Source organism: Aythya marila (genome assembly GCF_965140915.1).
Source record: "Aythya marila genome assembly, chromosome: 1".
NCBI lineage: Eukaryota > Metazoa > Chordata > Aves > Anseriformes > Anatidae > Aythya > Aythya marila.
This window is the reverse complement of record NC_139042.1, coordinates 55,313,250-55,326,475: the sequence shown is the minus strand read 5'-3', so window position 1 is coordinate 55,326,475 and position 13,226 is coordinate 55,313,250. Positions and strand designations below refer to the sequence as shown.

The window sequence follows — 13,226 nt, the reverse complement described above, 5'->3', positions numbered from 1 at the left end:
AAAAAAGCAAAGGAAAATATGTTTTTCTTTTTGCTTGGACATGATGGAGCAATTTAAACGAAGCAGTTGCAAAGTTCAGGGAGAGAAGAGTGCATGAATTAAAAATATTTAAAGCTTTGAACAGGAAAAAAGAATGAGATTGAAAACCACTTTCTTTGTATCACACTATTAAATGACTGTTTTTCTTATTTTGGACAGAGTACCAGAGAAGCAGAAATAAAGATCAAAAGTGAAAGCAGAGTTAAACTTTTTGCCTTGGATCCAGATGCACAGGTTAGACTTTTTAAAAGGAAATAACACTCTTCCTTGTACGTTGATCCTTTGGGTATGAAAAATAACATACTTAATTTTCCTTTTCTTTTTCTCTTTTTAAAGAAACTTGACTTTTCTGGTATTGAACCAGACGTGAAGCCATTTGAAGAGAAGTTTGGAAAAAAAATTCTTGTGAAGTGTAATGATTTATCTTTCAATTTGCAAAGCTGTGTTGCTGAAAATGAAGAAGGACCAACAACAAATGTAAGTCATTCACCTAATTATTTTCTGTTAATACTGTAACGGATGTCTCAATATTTTGCTGACAGTGTTCCTAATAGCAAAAGTCTTTGCTATGATTGAGAAACATTGTTCATGAGTGTTTATGGGTGTTCCTACTCTTTTAAATTGAAATGAGAGCCTAAATGCTATAAGAAGTACCTTTGTAACAAACCTTGTGTTGTAGAAATTGAAATAAGAAATTTTTTGAAAAAAGAAATTTTTTGAAATTTTTCTTGTACTGTCTTCTATACAATGTCAGTAATATCTAGAGTTGTGGTCCTTTATTTACAAATATGATATTCATCTTCCTGTCATACATGTTTTTACAATAATATAGATGATAACAATGACATTTCATTATTTTTTAAAATGTCTAGGTAGAACCTTTCTTTGTCACATTATCACTATTTGATATTAAAAACAACCGGAAGATTTCTGCAGATTTCCATGTTGATTTGAACCACACGTCAGTAAGGCACATGCTATCCAATGCACCTCAACCAATGATGAATGGCAGTGGTGATGGTTCACACAGAATTCAAGACATTTATGAAACGATGTTACAATATCCAAAGCAGGTAAGAATTAGTGAAATGTGGCTTGGATTTTGAATAGGGCAGTTGTCCATCATGCTTCAAATGGCTTTTTGTTATGTGATGTAAAAAGTGCGTGCATTTTCATTTTATATTTATCTTGTGTTTTATTTTTAGGGAATATTTTCAGTCACGTGTCCTCATCCTGACATTTTCCTTGTGGCCAGAATAGAAAAAGTATTACAGGGAAGTATTACGCATTGCGCTGAACCATACATGAAAAGTTCAGATTCTTCAAAGGTACGTTATCCTCTTTTGTGGCACTGAAAAAATAGTGAGGCAGGACAGGCTGATTTGGAGTTAAAAAATGTCGATCAAAAACATGGTTCTTTTATAAGGTATTCCAGTGACAATGATTTGGTTTAGTAAGTTCTAGTTATTAGTAGTAACTGTTGTTATTGAAATTTTATCAGTAAAGTCCAGTATATAATTAAAAAAAATTATTTAGCTCTTTGTAATCATGACAATCTATAATTTTTAATGGCTTTAAACTGATGAAAGAATGCTAATCTTCAATGTGAAAGTTGAGTTGCAAGTGAAATATTAAATATAAGTCAGAAACTAACTGCATATCTCTATTAGTTAATGGATCTCATTTACTATATAATTGTTACAGTCTTTTTCTTTAGCTCAGTTTTCAGTGACCATTGTTCACTGTAACTTTCATATCTATATTCTTACTGATTTCCTTCAGAACCACCGATATCATTAAGAGTAGATTTTTACGTTTGACATGCTCTGTAGGTTTGAAGGAACTCTGTATCACCTTTGGAAATAAACCACTGAAACATGAATTTTTTAGAAGTCTAGGATAATGTAACATTTTAATGTTAAGGGTTTTTTTTGGTTTTTTTTTTTGAAACTTAGCTAACAAGAAACTTGTTCAGTTGCTGTTTCTTGTCTGTCAGTGAAGCAACAGTGTTTTAATTTTGTTGGCTTAGAGCAGTGTTTAAATAGTCCGATGAGGGTAATAGAGATTTTGTAAGCAATGTCAGGTGTTGTTGATATTCCTCCTGCTTTCAGCTAGGAAAAGGGACGAATGAAGGGTTAACACTCAGTCTCTGCAGAGGAACAGTGTTCTCTCCTACTGATTTAGTTCTGGCTAAGTTAAATGCAAAAAACTGTATTTTTCACTTGGTCTTAATATAGAGCAGGCTACTGATTTGCTTTTCCAGGAATGGCTGAGATTTTTTTGCAGCTATCATTAGAAAGCAACAGCTCTGCATTTTGAGAGCCTGTTTTTGAAGTGCGTGCTGACTGTTACTGAGTTAAAGCAAAATTGAACTGAATAACTGCTTTTTGGTGGTCTTGGGCCTGTGCCACACAGGAAAGTTAGTTAAGCCCAAGTGTTCCAAAATTTGATGCTGAATGCTATGTTGACCTGTGTTACAGTAACAGCCAAATAAGAACATTCATTGTTATATTAACTTATGCTGCCCGTTTCTGGTTTTCATTTGCTCGTAACTTTACACAATTGAATCCTTAGTTTGAATTTTTGTCTATTCTTGTTCTTTGGGATTACACTGAATTAGCTGGAAACAAAAGCAGAACAGTACTGACCAGCTATGTAGGCCTCCCCTTATGTCAGTGCAATAAGCAAGTTCCAGTTCCCTGCAGAATTGCTGCTCTGGTCAAGGAGAAGGAAAAAATGGAAGAAAAAAATTACATAGATCACTTGTTCTACCATTAAACACTGATATTGGGGAATAATGATAATTATTGATCAAGAGTTTGTGCTTTTAAATGTAATTTCTCATCTTTTTACAAGAAAGGATAATAGAGAGTTGGCTTAAAGGGCACACCAATAGAAACAGCTCTTAATGTCAACAGCATAGATCAGGGATAGTATTCAAGCAGGTTTACTCTGGGTTTTTCTGCCTCTAGAAAATACTTTCCACTGTGTTAGGTACACACAGAAAGCTGACTTCTGGAAAAGAGAAACCTACTGCTCTGTCAGGAGGTTCTGCCATAGGTCAAGTGGTTTAGCACTGTGTTGAACATTTCAAAATAGTGAGTTTCTAGCTCTGCTTGTTGGTTCAATATAATGGAAGTATTTGTTCATATTTCATAGTTTACAAAACCAAAACCTGAAAATTCTAATGAGAACAATTTGTCCCATCTCATTCTCTTTTCTGATGGTTAAGTTATCAGTTGTTGAATATTTACATTTTAAAAAAGGCAGAAATCAGATGACTTGTTAGCAATTCTTTTTTTTTTTTTCTTGCTTAATTAAATGTGTTATCAGGAGGTGTGGATGGGTTTGTTTTCACTTGTGAAATGTTGCGAGATCAGCAGGCCTTGCTTAACCTGAAATGAATTGTTAAGAGGTATTAATTTAATTTATATCTGTGTCAATGTGTGTTTTTTTCTTGTATGGTAGAGTTTTGTTGTTTATAAAACTTGACAATTTCTTACGTCCCTTGAAGGTTGCACAGAAAGTTTTGAAGAACGCTAAGCAGGCATGCCAGAGACTAGGTCAATATAGAATGCCTTTTGCCTGGGCAGCTAGGTAAGGACAAATCTTGCCAATATGTAGTTTTTCCTCACTTTTCTTTAACATTGGCCAGAGGAGCTGTGGATGCCCCACCCCTGGAGGTGTTCAAGACCAAGATGGACAAGGCCCTGAGCAACCCGATCTAGTGGGTGACATCCCTGCCTATAGCAGGAGGGTTGGAACTGGGTGATCTTTAAGGTCCCCTTCAACTCAACCTATTATCTTCTGCATCTCATTTTGTTTAAATCTCAATGTGCTATTTAAATTATTTTTTGTTTTGCTTTCAATTAAACAAAGATTTCTGAAAAGCAAATGTAGACTTAAGGTTTGTAGTAGGAAAAAAGTTGAAAATTTATCACATTATTGTTCAAACTCTTGAATATTGGCAACTGTTTTCCATTGTCAAGATTTTTAATTTTACTAAGAATTAAACATTTCTCTTTCATTTGTTACACTGAGCTATTTATATGTTAAAACTTCCCTACAATGAAAGGAATATTGAGTATTTAATATGAAGGATAGTGCAGTATGTTCTACTTTGTAGTAAAGAAGTTTCTTGAAGATAATTGCAACAGTTGTATTAACTCATCTGAAAGCAAGACTTTGACTTTCAGGACATTGTTTAAAGATGCCTCGGGAACACTGGACAAAAATGCAAGATTTTCACCTCTTTTCAGACAAGACAGTAACAAGCTTTCAAATGAAGACATGCTGAAATTGTTAGCAGATTTCCGCAAGTAAGTTTAATTTTCCTCACTCTATCCTGAAAATTAAACAATAATCTTTTCTCTTATTAGATGCTCCAGTTGAAGAACATCTTCTGATGTATATATTTATGTTTTCACTTAAAATACAAAAATTGTACAGACATTCAGTGCATTCACACAACCTACAGATCTCTCCTTTGCAGCATTTGAGGGCTTTGAGCAGGACTGAAGTATTATGCTATGTATAACCATCATATACTCAAGTACCTCTATGTTAGGTGTTACGCCTGCACGATGCAGTGTTCTGGCTCTCACAGGAAGCAAAGTATGAGCAAGTATCACACGCACTGACCTTGGAAAGAGGACGCTAGGTCTCAGGGGAGGGGGCTTCAAGTTGGTATCCACTCCACCTTCCTTGGGAGTGCATCTGGCTTAGAATGCCTCAACAACAGTATACCAATCATACTTTTTTACAAACTGTTCCTAAAGATCGCATCATTTTTTGTGCAAGGCTTAAGAATCTCTTATTGACTGATGATCATATTAAATAACTAAAATATTTAGATTTACTGAGAATTTTTTCCTGCTTTGCAAAGGCATTTCCATTTCTGTTATTTTATATTAATGTTTGCTAAGCACAGATCTTAAAAGGCTTTTGATATAGCTTCTTTATTTTATTGTTACTTACCAAATCTGTTTAGGTAGTGAGGTTTGTAACAGGTATTTTAATTCAATTTTATATAGCTCCTCAAAGTTTCGTTGACATTTACATAGCATTGAAATTGCTGTGTACAGCTACTCCTTGCTATAAACAATATTATTGAATCTGAACTTAATATAGTAAATTAGTCTACCACATCACTTTACTTTGTGAATTATGGAAATGCTTTTGGTTATTCCAGTACCTTATTTGTGGATTTGTGTATGGTATTTCACAGGAATTTTAGTAAGAAAGAGATTGTAATGTCTAAGGCTTAACTATTGGAATCAGAATCCATACTTCAACCACAATACAGTGCAGGATAGTATTTTTGGAAAATACTGCAGCTGTTTCCTTTGCAATAATTAATAATAATAATAATTAAAAAAAGGTACTGTACTGATATTTTAACATGGAAAATGCCCCTACTTCAAATCATATTTTGGATTATCTACATGGATGGAAACATCTAAGAAATGTTATTGTAGTCTTGTTAAGACTAAATATTATTGTTACTCTAGGAAAAGAACAACACAGAAAAAAATTACTGAGAGAAAGACGCATTTTGTTAACTTACTGATTTCGCTTCCTCTTTGGTCTTCCCCCAGGTTTATCCTATTAATATCAATGCTCATTGATGGCCATTTAAGTTTAAGGCTATACCCTCTTTGCCAATTATATTGAGTTACTACAAGACAAAGAAAATCTGTATTTTTAAAAGGCTTTCACTTCAATATAAAGAAAGGGAATCAAAGTGCTTTTTCTTACTTATTTTCACATTTGTGAATAAAGCCTTAGTTCTCTTTTAAATTCTTAAAAAGAGAAGAGGAAAAAAAATAATAAAGTCGTCCACCCCCAAACCACCTTTCCTCTCATACTCCTATTTCAGGATGTTATTTTTGCTTCTGTTTCCTATTCTCTTTCCCACCTCTTCCCCCCCCTATTTTTTTTTTTTCTGGCATTCTGATAGCTTTGCATTTAGCCTGACTTTGAGGTTTTTGGTTTTGTTTTTTCTTCCACTAGGCCTGAAAAGATGGCCAAGCTTCCTGTTATTTTAGGAAATCTGGATGTTACAATTGATAATGTGTCACCAGATTTTCCAAGTAAGTATTAATAAACACTGTTAAATGGACATTCAGTTGTTTTCTCTTCAGCTTTATATTGATTTTTAATATATTTTCAGATTATGTTAATTCATCATACATTCCTATGAAACAGTTTGAAAATAGTACCAAGACACTAGTAACGCTTGAAATAGAGGAATTTGTTCCCTGTATACCAAGACACACTCAGCCTTTCACCATTTACAACAATCATCTTTATGTTTATCCAAAGCACTTGAAATATGACAGTCAAAAGACTTTTGCAAAGGTGAGTATAGGCAAACAATACATTCTTTTTCCAATGCACTGATACTGTTTACATACTATATTTCTGTGATGTTCCTTCCAATTAAGTGTTTTTGTTTTTGAATGCTGCTTTAGGCTAGAAATATTGCAGTATGCATTGAGTTCAAGGATTCTGATGAAGAGGATTCTTTGCCTTTAAAGGTTAGTCTTCGCTTTTCGTGACTGCTTAAAGAAAACTGTGACCAGTTAGCTAATCAGGACACTAATACTTGATTGATTTTATCTAGCTCGAGGTGGTAGCTTTCTGTCCTTCTTTTGCATTTGATATAGAAGTAACTTCTAGATGATTTGCTTGTTTTTGAAATAAAAGATTACTAAGAGCATTTTCTTTCCTTATATCAACAAAAATCCCAGTATTAAACCTGTTGCAAACAAGGGTGCCTTATGCCTGCTCTAACTTCTAAGCAGTAAAAACAATAAATCTTTAGACCATCTACAGAACCAAGTCTGTATTTGTTCCTGAGCTATCACAGTATATATGAAGTGCCTGAAAGAAATGAAGTTGAAAAATATATAGGAGTTCTGAGGTGAACCACAGTGTCAACTCTACTGCACAGCAGGCAGACTACAGGTGATGTAGTCTGTCTGTGCAAAGAAACCAAGAGTTAAAGGCAAGACCTTATAGGTTCCAGTAATAATCAGAATATCATAGCAACATACAGACAACTTCTAGAGACCTTGCAGTAATCTCTTTATTCACTTTCCTTAGAAATTCCTTTTTCAAAGGACACGTCAGTTTTTCAACCAAGTCGGGGTGCTTCAATGTTTCATCTTGTCAGCTTCTCTATAGCAATTTGATTTGCTGTTTTGTACAATGCATTCATCTAAATTCCGCAGTTGAAAGGAGGTCAATAGCTTACTCATCAATTCTAGTTTTTAATCACTGCTGATATCCACATTAAGTTTGTGGTTTTTTTTTTTTTTTTTTATTAAGATCAACACTTTTGACATACAAAAGTTGCATTACAAAATGTCCATTGTTACTGAAATATGTAACACAACTTAAAATATTTCAAATTCTTGGTGAAACTTTTACCTAAGAGTGAAAAAGAATTTGTTGTCGTTTCTGTTTTTTCCCTCTTTTCTACTGTTAGTGTATCTATGGTAGACCAGGCGGACCAGTATTTACTAGAAGTGCATTTGCTGCTGTTTTGCATCACCACCAAAATCCGGAGTTCTATGACGAGGTAAGCTACATTTCTGAGGTGATTTTTACTGTGTTAAGTATTAACTACATTTCAAAAATACTAGCAAAAATTTTAGGGTTGTGAAGGTCTTGCTAACGGTGTCAGTTAAATCAGACCCTCCTTTTCACTGTAATTAAATATTTTTGAAAGTTTTGTAAGTGTAATTCTCGAATCTTGCTTCAAATAACAAACTCGAACTGCTTTTAAGTCAGATTGTTCAACCAGTATGGCATGTCACTGTTCTGACTGAAGTTTTCTACAAAGGTTGTGTTTCTTTGCTTTTCAGATTAAAATAGAATTGCCCACTCAGTTACATGAAAAGCACCATTTGTTATTCACCTTCTACCATGTCAGCTGTGACAATTCAAGCAAAGGGAGTACAAAGAAGAAAGATGTTGTTGAAACACAAGGTGTGTCTGCTAGTGGTTTGCTTTCAGTAACTACCTGGGAGATCTTATGAAGTATGCTTAGCTGATAAACTATGATTTTGTTGCCTTGATCCATATGATGCTTTATATTACAGTGACAGAAAGATTTCATTAAGTATTTCTTGTTTTAAATGTTTTAGGATGCCTACAACATGTATATATTTTCAAACTCATAAGAATTTACTTGCCTTTTCAATTCTTTCTAATTGTGTGAGTTTGAATCATTTGACCCTTACATTAACATTTTCTGGTTTATGAATTACATATTGGAAGACTGGAAGACTTTTGTAAGCATTTATATAAAGATTCATGACATATTTGAAATTACTTTCCTTTCATGTTTCATAGTTGGCTATTCTTGGCTTCCACTAATAAAAGATGGAAGAGTGGTGACAAATGAGCAACACATTCCAGTGTCAGCAAATCTTCCACCAGGCTATCTTAGTTATCAAGAAGTGGGGGTTGGAAAGGTATGGTATATAAAATTGTTCTAATCTTTCAAAAAAAAAATAGAGAGAGAAGAATTAATTGTAATTCCCCAGCCTGATAAGATCAAGTCACTTGTTTTTATATGTGAAATGGAGTTCTTTGTAAAAGTTATGCATCTGACTTAAAAGAAAGAAATTAACTCCAACACAAGCTGGAGGCAAAGTTCATGACTAAATTCTGACTTTCAAAAGAATATGAATCAACCTACCCTAATGTAGTTTTTCCTGTAAGCTGTTAATTATGTGTTTCTGTTATTATTTAGCTGATGTATTTAGAAAATGTTTGTTTCATTTTGTAGCAATAATTGAAGTTAGTAATTTTTAAGTGTTTTAAAGTATTTTCAGTTTATGAAGATATGCAAATAATCTGAAGTCCTTTACTAAATTCTTTTTAGCATTTCATGCTGTCTCCTTTCAGTAAGTCCTTTATTCCTGAAAAAGTCTTATTCTCACATCTTGATTTTTGTGATCTTTATACTTCACTAGTAAAATTTATGGTTGTATTTTTCAAAGCAGAAAGCTTGCAAAATTAATAGTAATAAAAACAATACCAAGGAGGATACAAAATGTGAAATGTGGCAGGGGATTTGACTAAAGGAATGAAATGCAGAGAGAAAATTGACTCATTTTGGAGGAAGAGGCCTAAAATCAGCAGCAAGAGGTGTTGGTCTCCTCCTATTCCACCACTTTTTCTTTTTTAAACTCTACTGTAAGCTTTCCAGCCATTGACATCTTTACATCTTTCATCTTTTCATATTGTAGGTATTTTTTTTTATGCCTCTGCTGTCCATCTCTGCTCACCTCCATGGGTAGGAGGTTAGGACCAAGACTAGTTGTAGATCTAAGGGTAAAGTCTTTCCATAACTGATTGTCAGGGGAGAAAGGTGAGCCTTCCCATCCCATTTGCAAAGAACTGAGAATGGGAAGGAAGTACTGGCTAATACCTGTCGGTGACCCATGTTAAGATTTACACTATGTCAGTACCTACAGAAATTCTTCAGTTATTTTTTTCAGAAAAGCAGTACGTGTTTCTCTGTAGCCAAACATTTCTTTGCACAATTTTAGGGGAAATAAGAAATCTGTGACTTCAAAGAAAAGTCATTTTGTTAGTAAGTAAGGAAACTACAGTGGGACTTTAAAAATAAATGTCATAAATGCTTTAGGTAATATTGCCTGCATAATTTTCCTTTTTTATTTTATGACTTTATTCATTGTACACATTTCTTCTTCTGTTTAGAAAAAAGTGTTGTTTGTGGTACTATAAAGAAAGCACTGTCTTATTCTAGTATACTGCTACATTATTTTACTTTTCCTCTGCATGTGTGCGTTCAGCATTCTGGTCCTGAAATTAAATGGGTAGATGGAGGCAAACAGCTGTTAAAAATATCCACTCATCTGGTGTCAACTGTGTATACGCAGGTGAGTTAAAAAACAAATGTAATAAGAGTAAGTTTTAGGAATAATGTATGTTTCTGATATGTATATACAATATCTGGGGAAGCTTCTACTACCCAATCTGCTACTATCTTACTGTTTTTTGTCTCTTGGATGTTCTGCATGGTTTCTGTCTTTCACATCAGCTGTGAAAAGCAGCAGATTTTAGAGCAAAGCTATTCAAAATGTGAGACTTTTGTCTAATATTTTCATCCATTCCATTCTGAAACTTCCATTTAGATAAGAGATTGTAGTCATCTGAAAGCTATTTAGTGGCATGTCTGCAAAGCAAGGAGTCCTGTTATAGCTGCTCATAAAATACATAGTATGATAAGTTGGGATAACTAACATGAATTATTCTATTTTCCACATGTCAATTGGTTTGAAGCAAATATAGATGAAGTTTTGCATAACGGGTGTTCAAAAGTACTGGGAATTTCTTAGGTGGGTTTAAAAAAAAAAGTGTTACATGGAGACAAAATTAGCCTTCAGAGTAGCACACTTACATTCAACTTTCAAAAATAAGTTATATAGACATATATGGATTTCATGTATAAACATTATGATGTGTTATGTTTTAGATAGTCATGTTAGATAACGTTTAATTTTTTTTTTGTCTTTGACAGGACCAGCATTTGCATAATTTTTTTCAGTACTGTCAGAAAACGGAATCTGGAGCACGTGCACTAGGAACTGATCTAGTAAAATATCTCAAGGTATAAAATGTCAGTGAATAACAAATTATAATTTTTTATATCTTTGTGAAACCTAGGAGCTTCAGACATTGTCTAGGTCTCATTTACGTAATATACAATATAAAAGAAGAAGATGTTTCTTGCCCTAGATAAACTTAAAATTACAATGTAAGATGAAACCTTAAGGGAGTAATGAGTTAGTATTGGTTAGCACTATGGCTGATAATTTCAGAACACCAATGGCCTGTTGTGTCAAATTAATCACATCAAACTGCACATGGGAATGATGAGGAATTGATGACCTGTTTTCTAAAATTTTGCTCAGATGGTCATCAGGTTCGTGTCTACAGTTGTCTTTCAGGACTAGATCAATAGAGTGTATGGTTTCCATAGCAATTTTATATTAACAAAATAGGCCATGTTTTTAATGTGGAACCCAAAATTCAGTCATCTTAAAATCCATTAAGGTATCACAAGTAACTCCAGATTTTCTTAGACACAACAAAATTAATTACTGTATTTGTCTTCATCGTCAGTTCATAAAACTGGACTGTCTGTCCATGACGCTTACATAAGGATTTAACTATTGAATGTGGCACGCTTCTGAACTGAATATGCTTTGTGATTTTGGTTACGTCAAAAACGTGGTTCTGGTCTATCTTCCCTGCCCTAAAACTTCCGTAATATATTTGGATAGCTTATTCCTTACTTTACTTAAATTTATATTAATTCGATGTTAGCAAAATCTTTAGGTTCAGTGACAAGAATATGTCTTGCCAAAATCCCTGGGTCAGCATAATGCAACCACAGTTTGTTTAAAACTCTTTATTTGTCGTCAAATACCAGAAGACTCTTAACTGCGCAGTATGAGCATGTTCCACACCACTAAATTACATATCGTATTGACTTTATCTCGCTTCAAGGTACCAGAAAACAAATGCTATCTTCTGTGGCACATAACGAGTTACTGCTATTCTTGGTTTCAGTAGGCCAAACTCCTGTTTAGCTAGGCCTCCCGGAAGCCCAAATAGTCTTTACTTCTCTTGCATATGGACATCTTGATGTCTGTGTGCAACCTAATGTGTGCAAATATTTATGTTGGAAACTCTTCTCAGTTGCCTTCTGTGCAGTTGTATTTTGGGTACTTAACACCAAATAACGCAAGCAGCCTATATTTTTGGAAAAATACTTGCAGCAATTTTTGCAGTTTTAGAACTTGTGATTTCAGTGCCCTTATTTCAAGGGAGTGACAACATTACTGCTTTCTTTCAGAGCCTTCATGCTATGGAAGGCCATGTGATGATAGCTTTCCTGCCAACTGTTCTCAATCAGTTGTTTAGAGTTCTCACTAGGGCAACCCAAGAGGAAGTTGCAGTCAATGTGACAAGGTAAAGATTTTCAAGTTCTTCACAGAGTTTAAATGATGGCTGGGTTATGACATAAATGTGTAACTGAATAACACTTGCAATTGCAATCATAGGTTTCTTTGTAGACTTGCTTAGTTTTGGTTTCTGACTTCTGTCTAGGGTTATCATCCATATTGTTGCACAGTGTCATGAAGAAGGCTTGGATAGCTACTTGAGATCTTATGTCAAGGTAGGCACAATTAAATAAAATAACTCCAGTTAAAAGTAAATGAACTCTTTAAAAAAAAATAAAATATATATATAAATAGAGTTGTATCAGTTTGATTTCAACTGTTTCTTATTATGTCATGGTTTCCTATTATGTTCTGTTTTTCCTCCCTAAGTATGCTTATAAAGCTGAACCCTACGTTGCTTCTGAATATAAGACAGTACATGAAGAATTGACAAAGTCCATGACAACAATTCTAAAGCCATCTGCTGATTTTCTTACAAGCAACAAGCTACTTAAGGTATATATTGAACTATGCTTTTACTGTATGGTCTTATCTGGTCATAATTTAAGTATAGGAATTAATTGTATTGAAATTATTACTCAATGCCTACAGTGATTTCACAGAATATTTTCTTTTCTCTGCAGTATTCCTGGTTCTTCTTTGAAGTTCTGATAAAATCAATGGCTCAGTATTTGATAGAAAACTCTAAAGTGAAGGTATGTCAACTTGTGGAAAAAAAAAGTTACTCTAATGGCAATTTGTGCAGTCTCTTCCTTCTCCAATTGTATAATTTTATTTAAAAAAAAAAAAAAAAACAAAAAACAAAAAACTTTTAACAATTTCTTTTGTAAGGAAAGGAGGGAAAGAGCAAAGCAGGAGAAAGCAATTGAGATATTAGAATTGAGATATTAGAAAGATCTACAGAGCTTGGTTTAAAATCATTCTAAAAGGATAGAAACCCCTTAAAATCCATATAGTAGAGCAGCCTGTGTAAATCATTAGACCTTTCAGTAAGTATAGTATTTATCATAGTATCATTCAGGTTGGAAAAGACCTTTGAGATCATCCAGTCAAACCTTTAACCTAGTACTAAAGCCCACCACTAAACCATGCTACTAAGTTCTAGATATACACATTTCTTGAAAACCTCCAGGGATGGTGACTCAACCACTTCCCTGGGCAGCCTATTTCAGTGCT

At 33.9% G+C, this 13,226-nt stretch overlaps 1 protein-coding gene across 7 annotated transcripts in view; it reads left to right on the top strand.

The window, feature by feature from the left end:
- DOCK9 (dedicator of cytokinesis 9) overlaps window positions 1-13,226 on the top strand; it is a 126,306-nt gene that overhangs the window by 61,829 nt on the left and 51,251 nt on the right. For all 7 annotated transcript variants that reach the window (XM_082767091.1, XM_082767095.1, XM_082767096.1 and 4 more), the window contains exons 10-27: window positions 199-273; window positions 376-516; window positions 912-1,112; window positions 1,245-1,367; window positions 3,554-3,636; window positions 4,236-4,358; window positions 6,052-6,131; window positions 6,212-6,399; window positions 6,513-6,578; window positions 7,532-7,624; window positions 7,911-8,034; window positions 8,401-8,522; window positions 9,873-9,959; window positions 10,601-10,690; window positions 11,942-12,057; window positions 12,196-12,265; window positions 12,420-12,545; window positions 12,674-12,745. In XM_082767091.1, coding sequence (XP_082623217.1) covers window positions 199-273; window positions 376-516; window positions 912-1,112; window positions 1,245-1,367; window positions 3,554-3,636; window positions 4,236-4,358; window positions 6,052-6,131; window positions 6,212-6,399; window positions 6,513-6,578; window positions 7,532-7,624; window positions 7,911-8,034; window positions 8,401-8,522; window positions 9,873-9,959; window positions 10,601-10,690; window positions 11,942-12,057; window positions 12,196-12,265; window positions 12,420-12,545; window positions 12,674-12,745 — 1,980 coding nt within the window. The remainder of the gene's footprint in view (window positions 1-198; window positions 274-375; window positions 517-911; window positions 1,113-1,244; window positions 1,368-3,553; window positions 3,637-4,235; window positions 4,359-6,051; window positions 6,132-6,211; window positions 6,400-6,512; window positions 6,579-7,531; window positions 7,625-7,910; window positions 8,035-8,400; window positions 8,523-9,872; window positions 9,960-10,600; window positions 10,691-11,941; window positions 12,058-12,195; window positions 12,266-12,419; window positions 12,546-12,673; window positions 12,746-13,226) is intronic.